Source organism: Drosophila erecta, unplaced genomic scaffold (assembly GCF_003286155.1).
Source record: "Drosophila erecta strain 14021-0224.00,06,07 unplaced genomic scaffold, DereRS2 tig00000055-arrow-pilon, whole genome shotgun sequence".
Lineage (NCBI taxonomy): Eukaryota > Metazoa > Arthropoda > Insecta > Diptera > Drosophilidae > Drosophila > Drosophila erecta.
In genome coordinates, this window is record NW_020825200.1 from 343,009 (window position 1) to 358,652 (window position 15,644).

The 15,644-nt window shown below is 46.0% G+C and overlaps 7 protein-coding genes across 8 annotated transcripts in view; 3 read left to right on the top strand and 4 right to left on the bottom strand.

Annotated features, from left to right (window-relative positions):
- Positions 1–4,127, bottom strand: part of LOC6540940 (tRNA-dihydrouridine(16/17) synthase [NAD(P)(+)]-like) — a 30,420-nt gene extending 26,293 nt beyond the window's left edge. Inside the window, exon 1 of the mRNA XM_001968105.3 lies at positions 3,991–4,127. The gene's annotated coding sequence lies outside the window, so the exon portion shown is untranslated. The remainder of the gene's footprint in view (positions 1–3,990) is intronic.
- Positions 1,331–3,907, top strand: LOC6540953. The gene is made up of 3 exons (XM_001968107.3): positions 1,331–1,754; positions 1,830–2,981; positions 3,034–3,907. Exons 1-3 carry the CDS (start codon positions 1,557–1,559, stop codon positions 3,685–3,687), a joined length of 2,004 nt encoding a protein of 667 aa, XP_001968143.1. The 5' UTR covers positions 1,331–1,556; the 3' UTR covers positions 3,688–3,907.
- Positions 4,128–4,251: 124 nt separating the features above from the next.
- On the bottom strand, positions 4,252–6,141 carry LOC6540905 (protein mushroom body miniature). Its single transcript, XM_001968108.3, has 2 exons — positions 4,920–6,141; positions 4,252–4,868 (listed from the first exon to the last, which is right to left on the bottom strand). The coding sequence occupies exons 1-2, from the start codon at positions 5,991–5,993 to the stop codon at positions 4,317–4,319; spliced, it is 1,626 nt and encodes a 541-aa protein (XP_001968144.1). The 5' UTR covers positions 5,994–6,141; the 3' UTR covers positions 4,252–4,316.
- Positions 6,142–6,263: 122 nt separating this feature from the next.
- Positions 6,264–7,081, top strand: LOC6540910. The gene has a single exon (XM_001968109.2). The coding sequence runs from the start codon at positions 6,351–6,353 to the stop codon at positions 7,008–7,010; it is 660 nt and encodes a 219-aa protein (XP_001968145.1). The 5' UTR covers positions 6,264–6,350; the 3' UTR covers positions 7,011–7,081.
- A 34-nt stretch (positions 7,082–7,115) lies between these two features.
- On the bottom strand, positions 7,116–9,759 carry LOC6543391. Of its 2 annotated transcripts, none has more exons than XM_001968110.3 (4): positions 9,402–9,759; positions 9,164–9,325; positions 7,697–8,875; positions 7,116–7,628 (listed from the first exon to the last, which is right to left on the bottom strand). In XM_001968110.3, the coding sequence occupies exons 1-4, from the start codon at positions 9,568–9,570 to the stop codon at positions 7,324–7,326; spliced, it is 1,815 nt and encodes a 604-aa protein (XP_001968146.1). In that variant the 5' UTR covers positions 9,571–9,759; the 3' UTR covers positions 7,116–7,323. The 2 variants fall into 2 exon arrangements, with proteins under 2 accessions (XP_001968146.1, XP_015015216.1); XM_015159730.2 differs by having other exon boundaries at positions 9,387–9,759.
- A 37-nt stretch (positions 9,760–9,796) lies between these two features.
- Positions 9,797–14,225, top strand: LOC6543336 (protein smoothened). Its single transcript, XM_001968111.3, has 6 exons — positions 9,797–10,132; positions 10,195–10,588; positions 10,900–11,381; positions 11,442–12,062; positions 12,131–12,301; positions 12,371–14,225. Exons 1-6 carry the CDS (start codon positions 10,095–10,097, stop codon positions 13,773–13,775), a joined length of 3,111 nt encoding a protein of 1,036 aa, XP_001968147.1. The 5' UTR covers positions 9,797–10,094; the 3' UTR covers positions 13,776–14,225.
- Positions 14,226–14,303: 78 nt separating this feature from the next.
- Positions 14,304–15,582, bottom strand: LOC6543121 (androgen-induced gene 1 protein). Its single transcript, XM_001968112.3, has 2 exons — positions 14,962–15,582; positions 14,304–14,824 (listed from the first exon to the last, which is right to left on the bottom strand). The coding sequence occupies exons 1-2, from the start codon at positions 15,453–15,455 to the stop codon at positions 14,491–14,493; spliced, it is 828 nt and encodes a 275-aa protein (XP_001968148.1). The 5' UTR covers positions 15,456–15,582; the 3' UTR covers positions 14,304–14,490.
- Positions 15,583–15,644: the final 62 nt, after the last annotated feature.

Here is a 15,644-nt window from a genome sequence, read left to right on the forward strand (position 1 = left end):
ACAATTTCGAATTGAAAACTGTTTTTTGAATAACTAACAGAAAATAACATTTTTTTACACGACTTTTTGTAAGACTGAACGCTACTATTAGTTTTGTAATTATTTTGAGTCTTGCAAGTTACACTTGTAAACTGTAACGATGCAAGCTAGTGTTCAAAGCTCAAGTTCTCTCTCGTGGTTCGAAGTCGCTCTCAAACACCAAACACCGAACCGAAAGCTTCGGCTGATTGAAAATGCTAAGCCTCCCAGTTGAACGACGACGCTTTTCAATCTATAGTGCCAAGAATCCAGATGAGGGTGAAAGAGAGAGTTGAGACAGCTGTGTGCGGTTTTGCCGGTACCGTAAGTCAGATGAAAATAATGAGCGGGGTGGGTTTTCATTGGCCCGCGCGGGGGATTTTAAGATAAAGGCCACCCGCGCTCAATATTGTGGCAAATAAAACTATAAAATAATTTAGTTTAAATATTTATCAGAATTCACTGTCTTGGGGCCAAAACATATTGTTAATAACTTGCATAAACAGCTAAAAGATGTTGACAACCAAACACTTGTTATATTATCACTGTTTATAGTGTCTAATATATTATATTGGGAGCTAATCTAACAATGTTGCCTCAATAAAAGTTAAAGCCCTACTTTTGATTCCCAAAAAATAACCAGCTATTTAGCCGAACGACTCACGCAGCCATCCCTTGGGACCTATGGGTATATGTACCCATATCAAAGGAGGAAGTAACTATTTCGTAACGAAATGGGAAAGAGGAACACGGACGACCGCTGGCGATGGGCACGCACCTTTCATTTTCCCGCAAAAGTTAGCCTGTTTTGGGATGCCACCATCATTTTTTATTTATTCCATCGACAGAGGGGAGGGAAAGTAAAAGGGGGTGTCTCAGGTGTTAGATGAAATGGAAAGCACACTCGAGAGAATATTTGGAGCACGTGCTGCAGCAAGTACATTTCAGCACTTGATGTGATTTTATTTACATGGAGGAACACGACGGCAAGTGAGAGTGGGTGTCCTTTTCCAAGGAGACATTCCGTACGCAGACATGCCGGCGCCTGACCGAACGATTGGTAAATATTTATGCCCGAGATGCCCGCAATCTAGAATCACCCACAGACGAGAAACTGGGTCACCGGTCGGAAAAAGCGGGTGGACCGTAAGCCAGCGAACTTTTGAGAAGCCAGCCGAGCATTTATATAAGCCGAACTAACGCCCGGGAGTCTGGTGGATCTAACAAAATGTTCCCGATTCGGCCTCATGAGATGGGAACAGTGATTCATCCAGATAGCTAAAAAACTGAAAGAAACGGACGCGCGGGCAGCAGGACACGGCTATATTGACTTGGCTGTTGAGACTGCTGAAGAACAACATGTATATTTTATATGTAAAATCTCCATTACTACGTTGCAAACTTTTGGCTAAAACTCAATAGTAGGCGGCTATATTATAATTAAGGTAGGCACTATTCGAAATTAGTTTTCTTGAAACACTCAGAGAATAAATGTTAAGCACAAATAACTCGGGGTACAGTAAGTTTAGAGCGACAAGATGATCGATATTTTGTCGCTGCCGCGGCGAAACAAGGTGTCCGGAAACCCGGCCCTGCTGAAGATGATCTCCTACAAGACTGGACTACCGATCAACAGTCTACCCGGATGGGAGCTGATCCCTCTGAACAGCAAACTGCCAATGCTCAAATGTCCCGGCAATCAGGTCATATTCTCCAAGAACAAGATTGGACAGGACGTAAGTGGTGCTACCAGTAGAAAACTAGCTAGAACATTATATCATTATATTATATATACCATAAATTCACTCCAGTTCAAGAGCGGTAAACAGGAGTTCGAATGCTCCGTCACCGAGCACATCCCGGAGTACAATCCGCTTCACGACTCCAACCTAAAGACGTTCTACTCCAACGAACGCAATCTGAAGCGGTTGAGGGAAAACGGCGAGATAACGCAGGACAACGATGTAATCTGCAACCTGAAGGACTTCAATCAGCATCGCCAGGAGCTGCACAAATCGCAGTTGTACTACATTTTGCAGGCATACAAGCGGCGCGAGTCGGAGCAATATGATCGAATGCTGATCGCCAACGCGGAGTCCATCACAAAGAAGGATCACCAGAATCTCGCAGCCCGACACCAGTGCACTGAGGAGGTTCTCGCCAGAAAGAAACTGCAGGAGCAGGAACGCCACGAAAGGAAGGTTCATCTGCTGAATATCACATATGAGAAGTTTAAACGCTTGGAGAACCTGGCCACCATGCAGAATATGTTGCTGGAGCACCGCAAGATGCTCACAAACATGCGTGTGGCTGCCCACATTAGCATGTGCCAAGATTTGATGAGAAAGCTATTGATCAAACAGAAGAAGCTCTTCCAGTTCAAAAAGGATCGGTTCAACAAAAACATGCGAATTCTGAGGAAGCAGAGGCTGGTAAAGAACACTGAGCACCAGATTCAGTCGTGGCGGAAGCGACTTGATGAGCGAATTGCTAATCAGCGCAGGATCGAATACCTTCTACAGGAGGTGGAAAAAGAGCGAGAGGCGTTCATAGACAGGCACAAGGCCCATTACAGGGAAAAGTGGCAACGGATTCAGGACGAGATTAAGGAAAGAGCTCAAAAGGCCGTCACTGCTCGCCAGCCCAAAAGAAAGCGCCACAAGAAGAAGAAGAAGTCGACTCTTCAGGAACGAAAGCCATCCTTCTGCGATGAGTATCAGGCCACCTTTGAGGGATTGTTAGACAGTGATCTTTGTTACGCCTTGAATGCAGCCATTGCCATGGAGGGTCAGACCGCTCTCAGCTTCGCACCAGACGACCCCATCTATAAGGCGGCACAATATATACTGGACTACATCATTTCTGGCTTAAACGATGATCTCAGCGAGGACGAGTGTGCCTTGCAGGTGTTGATTTCGCGCATTAAGGATTTTGTCTGCGATGCAAAGAAATATGTGCACTACGTGAGTTCTTGGCAGTTCCTCTAGACAAAACACTAATCTTTTACTCTTGCAGAAAGCCTATCAGATCATTGGATTCGCCAGGGACCACAAAGCCATGGAAGTGCCGCCGTCGATGATCAAGCAGCCGAAGAACCACTCGCGCGCCTCCCACGTGTCGTTTAGCGGCGTAGCCAGCACCATAGGCGTGGGCAGCTACGAGATTCATCCGTTCGTGGACGTCCGTCCGTGCAGCGAACGTCGGCCCACTCCGGCTGGATCATTAGCCTCTCTGGTGGTCAGCCAGATCGGGGAACAGGTGATTCAGGACAAGGTGCGCCTGCCGCATCTAAATCGCAACCAGATCGTGTTCATAGAGCACTACCTCGTGAAGTTTAAACGGGATCTACTGGTGGGTCTGGACAAGCTGGTCTTTGCAGCGATTCAGTGCCACTTTGAGAACCGTATGATGGAGGTTCGCGAGGAGCTCTTGCTGCTGGACAGGAACTATTTGTTCGACCAGATTGCAAGGGGCATCCTCAGCTATGCGGTTAACCCGCTTAACTATCAGTCGGTGCTAAAGCTGGCCGTGAGCGTCCTGTCCTGTGAAATCATCTGGGAGCTGCAGCAGACGATGCTTAAGCCAGGCATCGATCCCCGGGGTCAGAATCACCCAGTGTCCTGCGGCACCGAGCAGGAACGTGAGACCCTGGCCCTCTGCCTACCCTAGGATCCTGTCAAGCAGACAGGGGAAGCGGAAATGGACCTTAAATCAGGATACCGCAGCTCTTGCGAAACGTAGCCCTAACAAATTACTTGTATATTTAGTGTCCGATTACATATGTACATATTCATATTCAACAGGATGTCCTAAATTTATGTACTATGCTTTCTTTTTCGTTAAAAATGCTTTGTTATACATAAATAGTTGCGTCTAACTTTAAAAATCAGACACCTGGCTCCTTTAGTAAGAAACTCAATGCTCTTAAGATTTGTTTGCGGAAAACGAATAAATTCAAGTAAATACACTTACCCTTGTCACTGCTCAAATTGATTTCACTTCGATTCATATGTTTTTGCTAGTAAACACTATTAATTTGATTTTTTATTCAAAAGCGTGGAAGCAACAGCTGGCAAAACACAGAACCAGGGGTGGATAAGCTGATTCATTTCGATAGCCAGGGCTGCCCAGCCCCTGGCTATTATCGATATTATATTAATTTAAATCAATTTCTTACATTTTTTAATATCGAAATGAAATAACTAATTCCAACTCGAAAATTGGGATTTGAAATGTATTCTAGCATTTCTTCGGTACATATATCTTTTACGTTCCTCTACAACTAACTGACGCTATAACTACTTAGGAAAACTAAACGGAGCTCCATAGGAATACATCATGGAGTTATAAGGGGCACCCGGAGCGCCCAGAAGGGGAAATGGAAACACTTGCGGAGGTAGATTGGCTGCGGCCGAGACGGCGGCTTTCGTACCTCGTTTCCGCTTCTGTTTGGACACAGGTGCTGGCTGAGGCTCATCACTGGACTCCGAGTCTTCGCTCTCACTGCTGGCATCTTCATCGTCATCATCGTCTTCGTCGTCATCGTCCTCGTCATGATCCTTCGGCTCCACCTTCATCCTTTTCTGCGACGTCTTCTTACTCTTCTTTATTGGCGTCTTTTTGTCCTTCTTGGGTTTTGCTGACACTGGCAATGCAACTGGAGCTGCGACCGTGCCAGCAGGAAAGCCAAACCGTTGTTCGCAGTGATAGGCAGTCATCTGCTGCATGGCAAATTCTACAAACGACTGAATGGCAATGTTTAGATTTGGCGGGTTCGGACAGTTCTTGAGACCATGATAACTTCCGGAGCAATTGCGACATATCATCTGGCACTGGAAGGAGGTGTGGCCCTGGAAGTGTACATTTTTTAAGATCGGGTAGTATTTCTATAAAATATTTACCTTCTTATCGCAAATGCCGCACACATGGACGCTTTTACTATTGTTTTTTTGTTTTTTGGCCTTCTTGTCGTCTTCATCTTCAAGCTCGCTGCTTTCCTCCTCATCCGTAATAGTAAACTGGCGCTCCTGAGAACCCATGCAGACCACATCCTCCTCAGTCTCCTTTTCCATCGCTGCCTTTTTACTCTTTTCCGGTGGATGACTCTGTACGTCATCGCTGTCGGTGTCCGATGCTGAGGAGTCGGAAGACGAGGCAGGTTTCACAGCTTTTGGTTTCGGGGCTGATGCTACTGGTGTTTTGCTGGCCTTCGTTTTTGGGGACGATGCCACAACAGCCTGCGTTTTGATTACCATTTCTCCAGGCTCGGGTTCGGACTCTTCTTCCGAGCTGCTTGATGACCTGGAGGAGCTAACCTTCTTCTTATTAGAAGATTTTGGCTCCGGTTTGACAAAAGGCTTTATTTTTGACTTGTGCTCCAGCAGTTCCTTCTCCTTCTTGATATTGATAAGCGGCACAGTCGGTTCTTCTGGCGTAACCGGTACATCCGGTGCAGATACAGGTGGTGGCGTCACGTCAGCAGCGAATGTGACAGGTGGCAGACTCTCCTGTCTGAGAGAAGAGGGAGCAGGCGAGGATCGAGGCAGAGGTGGGTCTTCCGTGAAGTCCCCCACGTTATCGTAGTACAGCATGTTACTTTCGCCCGGACTGACATGCTGATCCTTAGCGTGCCACGAGTTGTTGCGTCCACCACGCCTATTGGAATCTCTGCCGCGGTGTCCTCGCCTGCCACCACCAGCACCACCACCCCCGCTTCTAGTCCTTTTGCCGCCTCTCTTGTTTTGCTGATGATTATTTAGCTGCTGTTGGGGATCTCTGAACTTGTTAAAGAAGTTCCCATTCTGACCACCTTCTGGTCCTGCGTCCGGCCAATTTCCATTGGACTGGCGATAGTGGTTTTGCCCACCTCCCCCACCACCGCTGCGCCTCTGCTGATTGTTGCGCCCGTAATTGGAAAACTGTTTTCTGTCCCCTGCTGAGAAGTTCCAGCCGGATTGTCCCTCGCCGTTCTGCATTATGGAATTTGTAATATTTATAAAACCGCCTAGTCGCGGCGCACGTGTTGAACCGATTGAGGGTATCGATGAAATCCGATTGTTAGTGGTGCTGCCGTCGTGACTTCTTTCAAGCCAAAGTTGCCTTTTATTACACTTGCCAAGTATTCGGAAATTGTATGTTCAGTTTGAATACCTTGCCCCGAATGTGGCAATATGTGAAACAATAGATATCAAGGAACTAAAATGTAAAGTTACCAATAAAAGCAAGTAGTTTAGCATAAGCTTTGACATTAGTAGCTAGTTTCGACAGTTTTTGAGATTGCCATCTCTAAGGCCGTCAGATCGACGAAATTAAGTTTGGTCACAAGTAACGTAATGAATTCCACTGATACAAAAAAAAAGGAGTCTCGTATCCATAAACTTCGATTGGAAAGCCGCACCAAAAACTGGGGCAAGAATAAGTTCAAGCCGAAGAAGTATGTTGAACCAAGTCCAGATCTCACGCCGCAAGGCGCATCGACGCCTTGGCAGCTTGTGAAAAACCACATACTTACCGATTCATCGGGCCCGGGACTCCAGGATATGGACAGCAAGGACGCCAGGCAGTTCATGCAGCAGCGTCAGCAGAACCACCGGCGAAATATCATAGAAGCCAACCGGTCGCAGGCCACTGAATGGGAGTCCTTCGACGATGAGAAGCCCTCAACGGAAGGAAAACAAAAACTTCGCAGGTCCGTTGAGAACTTCACTTTTAGGGACCGCAACTATTTCCGAAAGAAACTCACGCTGGGCTTCAATTTAACGCATAAAAATTCCACGCTCAAGACTGCCATTAAGGAATTGAAATATAAACAGGAACAAAAAGAGAGTGAATTAGAACGATTGAAAAATATACAGACAAATATGAAATCATCTAATACAAACGGATCAAAGGGTAGCAACCCATTTCAGAAAATGCGAGATAATGCACATCCTTATCGCAAGAAGGGGCGGAATGGGAAAAATCCGTTTCAAAAAGGGCATCCCGATAAATAAGTTCAGCTTATTCAGTACACACTGTAATGCAACAAAACTGTTTAAATAATAAATACACACTATAAAGAAAGCTTGACAACCTCAAAATAAATAAAAGATTCTTGGTCGGGTGACAAATCAGAAATGTATACACAACATTACTACACACTTTATGCAAATCTTAAAAATAGTGGTACAAATACATGTGGAATAGGTCGGCGAAAATAAATAAACTAAACAGAGTTCAGCTCCTCCTCCTTTGGGAGGAGCAAGAGGAGATTGAAGCGACGCCCGCTGCGCCATGGTTCCAGCCAAAAATAGTCCGAATGGAATCTCAGCCATGGACATTGGCAAGCTTGGCGATGAGGTGGTTAAACTTGCCGTTGGTGGTCACCGATTTTTTGGCCGATCGCACTTGTTCCGGCGAGTGCTGCAGAAAGTAAACGACGATAAATTCGAGTGTTTGATTGGCTTCCTTAGGGTACATCATGTTAAAGGTATAGTAGTAGCAGATCAACTGGGCCAGAATGTCCGGCAGGTCTTCGTCTTTGGCGGCGAATGTGGCCATTATCTGGCCTTCGATGTAGACCTTCGCCTCCACTTGCGGTTCCACGCCGTCGGCCGTTGTTATGGGTGAATCTGTAGAAAGATAAATATTTCACAAATTATTAAGTATATAACGTTACAATAAGCATTTATGTACTTACTGACTAGAGCCACCCAGGGGGCGTTTGTGGGATTTGTGCTTTGCAGTGCTTCCTTACTAAGGGAACTGCTCTCTAGGTGCTTGAAAATGTAGTCGGGATCCTCATTGAAATAATACGCTATGCCACGCAGGAAATTAGCGTTTGTCTCCTCCAAAGCGCTGATCTTCTTATTCTTCGAACTCTTGAAGAACCTGAAGAAGCGATCCTTTTCACCAGCCAAGCGCTTCTCTAAAGCCCGGGGATCGATGGACATAAGCAGCTCAAAGTGCTGGTACAGCACAGCCTTGTCAAAAATATACGGCCAATTGTCCTTAATGGACGTTATATCCGGAATCTTTTCGCTGCTATTAAAGAAGGAGCGCTGCAGCGGAAAGCACTCTTTCATGTATTCGACTATGACAGACTGTTCCAGGGGGGAACTGCCGCGGTAGCTGGAGATTAGTAACTCCTTTTTCTGCTCCAGATCCCTATTGAGAGCCAGTGCTTTTGCATCGCCATTGGAAGTACCACCTCCGAATTTTCGTTTTTTACTAGGGATGTGGATCTCAAAGGCTCCCGAGCTGCCGCGTTTTTGGGGTTTGTTGAGGGCATTGTTGCGGTTGATCATCTTGGATATGAGCGATTGCGGAGTGGTGGCTATAAACTGTCCCTCACGATCTTTTTCGAGTAACGAGTCAGGGTATTTTTCAGCCGCCTGCTGGGCGACCTGCCGGAAAATCCGAATGGGAATGTGGGCAGATATTTCCCGGAGAGCCTCCACCAAAACATTCGCCAGTGTATTCAACCGCTTGCCCAAACTCCCTTTTCCCTTCAGTAGTTTCATTATGTCCCCAGGCACCTTGCTCCAGGGTATCGAGAACTCCTTGAATAAAGCAGAACTCTTTGCACTTGATGGCGTTACGCTGGACAGTGACATGGTCTCGTCATTAGAGACCGTTGAATCGTTCGGATTCGACACAATACTGTTGTTGGCATAGAAGCTGGGATCCACTGAGCTGCCGGCTCGTTCGGATCGATTGAGCGGCGATGGTGGAGGAAGCACCACATACTCCTCCGACTCGGCGAGGAGCATCAACAGAATCTTCTCCTTGGCGGCGAACAAGAGCACGTCGTCCTCGCAGATCTCGCAGCCATTGCTCTCCAGGACAATTGTGTTGCCGCACAGACCGTATTTGTGAGCTACCAAGTGTTAAATGATAATACGTTAATATGTATCAAATATAAATATAAATTGTAAATATTTAAAATTATTATTTAATCTGGTATAATTGTGGTATCTGGTATAAATATATCATTCATAGGTTAAGTATCTATTTTAACATCATGTTTAAAGCATGAGCCACAATAATTCTTATTAAAGAAGAGTTTTGAATTTACTGGTTTATAAGTTCCAACTGGGCAAAGTGGATTCGTACGAGTGATCTATTACTGAAGGAATAGATACCCAATTCGTTGGGCGTTCCTTACCTTTGTCGATTACATCCTTTCGAGTGGGCAGCGACATGAAGGTCTTCTTGATCTTGCGATCGGCGCTGCATATGGTAATCAATACTTTGTCAGCCAGCTCGGTCTTGGGCTTGCCCTCGTCTCTTTCGTCCTTCTGGCCAGCTCCAGTGGAATGTTTCGGCTCTGTGGGTAATAGGAAAACGTTATCCAGGAATCCAGACCAGCTTCAAGCAAGTTTGCTAACCGGGTGCTTTCTCACCGCAGCTCTCTGGCTTTTTCGCTCCTCCTGTTTGTACACCATTTTCGATTGTTGTTGCCTTTGCTAGTGCGACCGGCGCTTGGTTTGGATTTTGATTCGGAGTGGTCGGCGCCTGCTGGGTGTTCTGATCGCCGCCTGAACTGGCGGCCGGTGCGGGGGCAACGTCCATGGCTTCTATTTGCGTTTGCGCGACTCCAACCAAGCCCTGTTATTCGTGTTTTTGGACCGTGCCGTGAAATAATATTGCAGAATAGGGATGTAAAAACTACATCGATGCTTGGTGCGCTACTATCGCGATGTTATCGATACTCCGCCTCTAGTGTGACCGTCGGGCGCTTGGTATAAAAAAACCCATGCATATGCCAGCATTGCTGGTATCGATAACAATCGATGACACAAATTATCGATGACCGATAATAAAGGTATATTTAAACTGGCCCTGAATGGTCGCACATTTGTTGCTTCAGCTTCACGTTGAGTCGCGTTTTTTTTTTGTTTTGCTCCTTGGTTCCTGTTTTTCCCATTTCTAAAAACAGTGCAAGCCGTCACAGGGAACAATAAAACCAGGAAAACCGGGTAATTCCAACTAAAGTAATTTCACGATGCACTGAAGAACCGCCGAACAAGGAACGGGCAATTCAGCCCATTAAAATTCACACAAGGCAGCTGCTATTTAATGTTATTTATAAGCGGATGCGATTCTTAAACTTTCCGCGCATGCCAAACATTATGTGAGTGACTCGCCTCTGATGGTAGCACCAATTATAATACCTCTGTTTCTTACAATTCTCAGGATGTTCCTGGAGGTTGCGATCTTATGCCTGTGGGTGGTCGCAGACGCATCGGCCAGTTTGTCCAAGTTCGGCAGCACAACGCCTACGAGTGCGCAGCAGTCGGATGTGGAACTGGAGCCCATCAATGGGACTCTCAATTACCGGCTGTACGCCAAGAAGGGCAGGGATGATAAGCCCTGGTTTGATGGCCTGGACAGCAGGCACATCCAGTGCGTTCGCCGAGCCCGCTGCTACCCCACCTCGAACGCCACCAGCACCTGTTTTGGCTCCAAGCTACCCTACGAGCTAAGCAGCCTTGATCTCACCGATTTTCACACCGAAAAGGAGCTGAACGATAAGCTGAACGACTACTACGCCCTGAAGCACGTGCCCAAATGTTGGGCTGCCATACAAGTGAGGAATCTTAATAGCATCTAATGTACCTAATGATTTCAAGGGGTGGAGTCGAGTCTGTATAGAAATACAGATTGCCGCATTATTTTCTGATAAGGAGGTGCATTAGAAACAAGTTAAGCAGCTGAATTCGACATTCACACACTTAACGATACTTTGCAATTTAATTAACCCTTGTGTTACAGCTGTGGCATTCATATGTGAATCGTTTTAAAATAGGCAGCTTTAACATATTCGGTTGTAGTTTGAGTTTTTCAGTGGATATATGTATTCCGGATTAGTTTAACGTGCCTATTCTTACATATTTACAGCCCTTTTTGTGCGCCGTCTTTAAGCCGAAGTGTGAAAAAATCAACGGCGAGGACATGGTCTACCTGCCATCTTACGAAATGTGCCGGATTACCATGGAACCCTGTCGCATTTTGTACAACACGACGTTTTTCCCAAAATTCCTTCGCTGCAATGAAACACTCTTTCCGGCGAAATGCACAAACGGAGCACGAGGAATGAAATTCAACGGAACTGGCCAGTGCTTGAGTCCATTGGTACCGACAGATACGTCAGCCAGCTATTATCCTGGCATCGAAGGCTGCGGAGTGCGATGCAAGGATCCACTCTATACGGATGATGAGCACCGGCAGATTCACAAGCTGATCGGTTGGGCTGGCAGCTTATGTTTTATTTCGAACCTGTTCGTGGTCTCCACCTTCTTAATCGACTGGAAGAATGCGAACAAGTACCCGGCAGTGATTGTGTTCTATATAAATCTTTGCTTTCTAATTGCATGCGTCGGGTAAGTTTTGAACACAATTTTTTATTCGTTTTCTTACTGTTCGCTTTATTTGCCTCGCAGCTGGTTGCTGCAGTTTACATCGGGATCACGAGAGGACATAGTATGTCGTAAGGATGGAACACTTCGCCACTCAGAGCCCACCACCGGCGAAAATCTTTCTTGCATAGTGATCTTTGTGCTGGTCTATTACTTTCTCACCGCTGGAATGGTTTGGTTTGTGTTCCTCACCTACGCCTGGCATTGGAGGGCCATGGGCCACGTCCAAGATCGCATCGATAAGAAAGGTTCCTACTTTCACCTCGTGGCCTGGTCACTACCTCTTGTGCTTACCATTACCACGATGGCTTTCAGTGAGGTGGATGGAAATAGCATTGTGGGCATCTGCTTCGTAGGCTATATCAATCATTCTATGAGGGCAGGACTACTTCTTGGTCCGCTCTGCGGTGTGATCCTCATTGGTGGATACTTCATCACCCGAGGCATGGTGATGCTTTTTGGACTGAAACACTTTGCTAATGACATTAAATCCACTTCGGCGAGCAACAAAATACATTTGATCATCATGCGTATGGGAGTCTGTGCTCTGCTCACTTTAGTTTTCATACTGGTGGCCATTGCGTGCCACGTTACGGAGTTTAGGCATGCAGAGGAATGGGCCCAGAGCTTCAGACAGTTTGTAATGTAAGTGTATATAATCATTTATCAATTTTTATCTTCGCTTAACTTTAATCGGTTATTCTTTTGTTCAGCTGTAAAATTTCTTCAGTTTTTGAAGAAAAAAGTTCATGTCGAATCGAAAACCGGCCTAGTGTTGGTGTGCTTCAATTGCATTTGCTGTGTCTCTTTAGCTCTGGAATTGTCATGTCCACCTGGTGCTGGACACCGTCTTCAATTGAGACTTGGAAGCGTTATATACGAAAGTAGGTTTCACCACCTTACCAAAGGCTGAATTAAAATCATCTGTATTATCGATCTTATAACCCTTGCAGAAAGTGCGGCAAGGAGGTGGTCGAGGAAGTCAAAATGCCCAAACACAAGGTCATTGCCCAGACATGGGCCAAGCGCAAGGATTTCGAGGACAAGGGCAGGCTCTCCATAACGCTCTACAACACTCACACCGATCCCGTGGGACTCAACTTCGATGTGAACGATCTGAACTCTTCTGAGACAAATGACATCTCCTCAACTTGGGCTGCATACCTCCCGCAGTGCGTAAAACGTCGCATGGCTTTGACGGGAGCAGCGACAGGTAACTCGTCAAGCCATGGACCGCGAAAAAACTCTTTGGATTCCGAGATAAGTGTTAGCGTGCGACATGTTTCCGTTGAATCGCGCAGAAATTCGGTGGACTCACAGGTATCAGTGAAAATAGCTGAAATGAAGACGAAAGTGGCATCCAGATCGAGGGGAAAACACGGAGGGTCTTCCAGCAACAGGAGAACTCAAAGGAGAAGGGATTACATAGCAGCTGCAGCTGGAAAAAGCAGTAGGAGAAGGGAAAGCAGTACTTCGGTGGAGTCGCAGGTCATTGCGCTCAAGAAAACGACCTATCCCAATGCTAGTCAAAAAGTGGGCGTGTTTGCTCATCACAGCTCCAAAAAACAACACAATTACACCAGCTCCATGAAGCGAAGGACGGCTAATGCCGGATTGGATCCCTCTATTCTTAATGAATTCCTGCAGAAAAATGGGGAGTTTTTATTCCCATTCCTGCAAAATCAAGATATGAGCTCTAGTTCGGAGGTGGATAATTCGCGAGCATCCCATAAGATTCAGGATCTTAACGTGGTTGTAAGGCAGGAGGAAATAAGTGAGGATGATCACGATGGAGTTAAGATTGAAGAACTGCCAAATAGCAAACAGGTGGCATTGGAGAACTTTCTTAAAAACATAAAAAAATCGAATGAATCCAATTGTAATCGACATTCCCGCAATTCCGCAAGAAGTCAGTCTAGAAAGTCCCAAAAGAGGCATCTCAAGAACCCTGCTGCAGATCTGGATTACAAGAAGGAGTGCGTAACGTATCGGTCTAATGACTCACTAAGCTGCTCCTCTGAGGAACTGGACGTTGCTTTGGACGTAGGAAGCCTTCTTAACAGCTCGTTTTCTGGAATATCCACGGGCAAACCACATAGCAGGAACAGCAAAACCAGCTGCGATGTGGGCATTCAGGCTAATCCCTTCGAGTTAGTTCCCAGTTACGGAGAAGACGAACTGCAGCAGGCCATGCGACTCCTAAACGCAGCCAGCAGACAAAGAACTGAAGCAGCTAATGAAGATTTCGGAGGAACAGAGCTGCAGAGCTTATTGGGTCATTCCCATCGGCATCAAAGAGAGCCCTCGTTTATGAGCGAGTCGGACAAACTCAAAATGTTATTGCTGCCTTCGAAATAGCAAGACTAGATGAGCAATTAATGCATTTACTTAAGGTTCCAAATCTCTTACAAGTTTTTTATTGTTGTTCTAAGAAATGAAATATTTTTAGCAACCGAAAAATTTGGTTGGAAGCCAGGAAATTTTCGTGTCCCTGTTGTCTTTATCAATTTTACGAAACCTGTATTATTGTTAATTTAAACTGTTCAGCAATTTGTATGAATTTATTGCTTCAGAAGAATTGGAAACCCAAATGATATTTAAAACAAACAAGTATAATATTGTAACGAAACTTAAGTAGAACCGAAACCAGAGCATGCTTACCTTCTAATTTGTATGCAGTTTACATGCGATGAACATTTAGATTTTTCTTAATTGATTACTTGAACAGACTGAGCGAAACTAGAACTACGAATTACGAATACTCATAGTCTCTAAGCGGCAAACTTTATTTTACAAATTCATCTTCTCATTCGAATCTCTGTGTACGTTTGTGAATAACTGCTTCCTTAATCCTAGTACTCACGCCAAAGTAAATGCCAAAGAGGATAATAATTTATTTTCATTATTTTCCTTTGCCGTGGGTACAGGACTTATTATTAGACTGTAGATTATACATTTAAGTACGATATAAATAAGCCTCTTGGCACACAAATCGTACCTCAAAAAGTGCCTTCAGTTTACAAAATATGTCATACTTTTGTGTAACTAATAAACGATTTTAAATCCTCGAATCCTAGCCCTGCTTCAATTTCTGCTGATTTAGGAGCTTAAACTCCGGACCCCAGACGACCTTGTTGGCGAACTCCCCGAGCAGATAGCAAACCAGGTTAAACCCGACCAGCAGTGCCAAAAACACGTAGCGCAAGTATACGGGCAGCACTTCCAGAATAGGATACACCCACTCGCCACTGAAGTATCGAACAATGTGCAGCCAGATGATGTAAAGCAAGATGAAGGAGACGTTGCCTGTGATGCCGGCCAATCGGCTCGGATAGCGGCGGAAGCAGGTAAACAGGTCCATAATGGCCAAAAGGGCCACGTTCGTGTGCACCACGTGATTCAACCAGCTGCAAAGATTGAGACACGCAGGTAAATTAAAACTTATGCATCGCCCGATGAACAGATAGCCTAGACCGGACACAACACAAAAGAGGCGTACAATGCGTGAGCCTACTTAAGCAGGCGGGAAATTATTTACACTTGCCTGGGGAAAATAGCATCCAGCGCTGAGGGAAAGATGAGCTCACGGTCCCAGGCGTAGATGACCCAAAACGAGAGGCAGACGTTGTGTGCGACTGGGAAGGCAAAGGCGGCGAACACGTAGTCCCTCGCCGATCGCAGCATGGACTTTGAAGCCCCGGAGACCTTGTTATCGCCGAAGAGATCGTTCAGCAGCGCCAGCGAGTGGTAGATGGCCTGCAGAATGACGTCCAAAAAGGTGAGGTACTTGAACTTGCCTCCCCAGCGCGCCTTCAGCTCGTCCTCGTCCAGCAAATCCGTGGGCCAGTGCACCCGGAAGTAGTGGAAGTATATGCCATATGAGAACTGGGCAGCCGCCAGGAGATGGACCAGGAATCTCAGGTATTTAAAGGCGCCGCTCGTGTAGGCATCGTTGCAAGTGTCCAGCTGGACTTTAGTGGCTTCGACAGCTTCCTTGGCGGCATTGAACTCGCGCACCTGCTTCCTGCTCTTGCCCATTTTAGCCAATATTGGGATCTTGGGTCGCAAAGGGCGCCGCACGCTGAGCAAAACAAAACAAATAAAAGCTGGCCAACAGCTGATTGGGGCGCTGCACACGTTGAATTCAATGCCAGCTAGTTGGCATTTTAAAGCTAGAAGTAGCTTTTTCTAGCTTTTAGTAGCTAAATCCATATGGTAGCGCCACTT

Bases quoted from the DNA above. Each gene is read 5' to 3' on its own strand.
- LOC6540905 (XM_001968108.3), bottom strand. From the start codon at position 5,993: ATGCAGAACGGCGAGGGACAATCCGGCTGGAACTTCTCAGCAGGGGAC. The intron at 4,869-4,919 runs GTAAATATTTTA...GTACACTTCCAG, and splicing joins GCGGCATTTGCGATAAGAAG to GGCCACACCTCCTTCCAGTG.
- LOC6543391 (XM_015159730.2), bottom strand. From the start codon at position 9,570: ATGGACGTTGCCCCCGCACCGGCCGCCAGTTCAGGCGGCGATCAGAAC. The intron at 8,876-9,163 runs GTAAGGAACGCC...AACACTTGGTAG, and splicing joins AAAGGATGTAATCGACAAAG to CTCACAAATACGGTCTGTGC. The intron at 7,629-7,696 runs GTAAGTACATAA...ATCTTTCTACAG, and splicing joins CCCCTGGGTGGCTCTAGTCA to ATTCACCCATAACAACGGCC.
- LOC6540953 (XM_001968107.3), top strand. From the start codon at position 1,557: ATGATCGATATTTTGTCGCTGCCGCGGCGAAACAAGGTGTCCGGAAAC. The intron at 1,755-1,829 runs GTAAGTGGTGCT...AATTCACTCCAG, and splicing joins AGAACAAGATTGGACAGGAC to TTCAAGAGCGGTAAACAGGA. The intron at 2,982-3,033 runs GTGAGTTCTTGG...TTACTCTTGCAG, and splicing joins CAAAGAAATATGTGCACTAC to AAAGCCTATCAGATCATTGG.
- LOC6543336 (XM_001968111.3), top strand. From the start codon at position 10,095: ATGCGATTCTTAAACTTTCCGCGCATGCCAAACATTAT. The intron at 10,133-10,194 runs GTGAGTGACTCG...TACAATTCTCAG, and splicing joins CCGCGCATGCCAAACATTAT to GATGTTCCTGGAGGTTGCGA. The intron at 10,589-10,899 runs GTGAGGAATCTT...ACATATTTACAG, and splicing joins AATGTTGGGCTGCCATACAA to CCCTTTTTGTGCGCCGTCTT.
- LOC6543121 (XM_001968112.3), bottom strand. From the start codon at position 15,455: ATGGGCAAGAGCAGGAAGCAGGTGCGCGAGTTCAATGCCGCCAAGGAA. The intron at 14,825-14,961 runs GCAAGTGTAAAT...CAATCTTTGCAG, and splicing joins CTGGATGCTATTTTCCCCAG to CTGGTTGAATCACGTGGTGC.
- LOC6540910 (XM_001968109.2), top strand. From the start codon at position 6,351: ATGAATTCCACTGATACAAAAAAAAAGGAGTCTCGTATCCATAAACTT.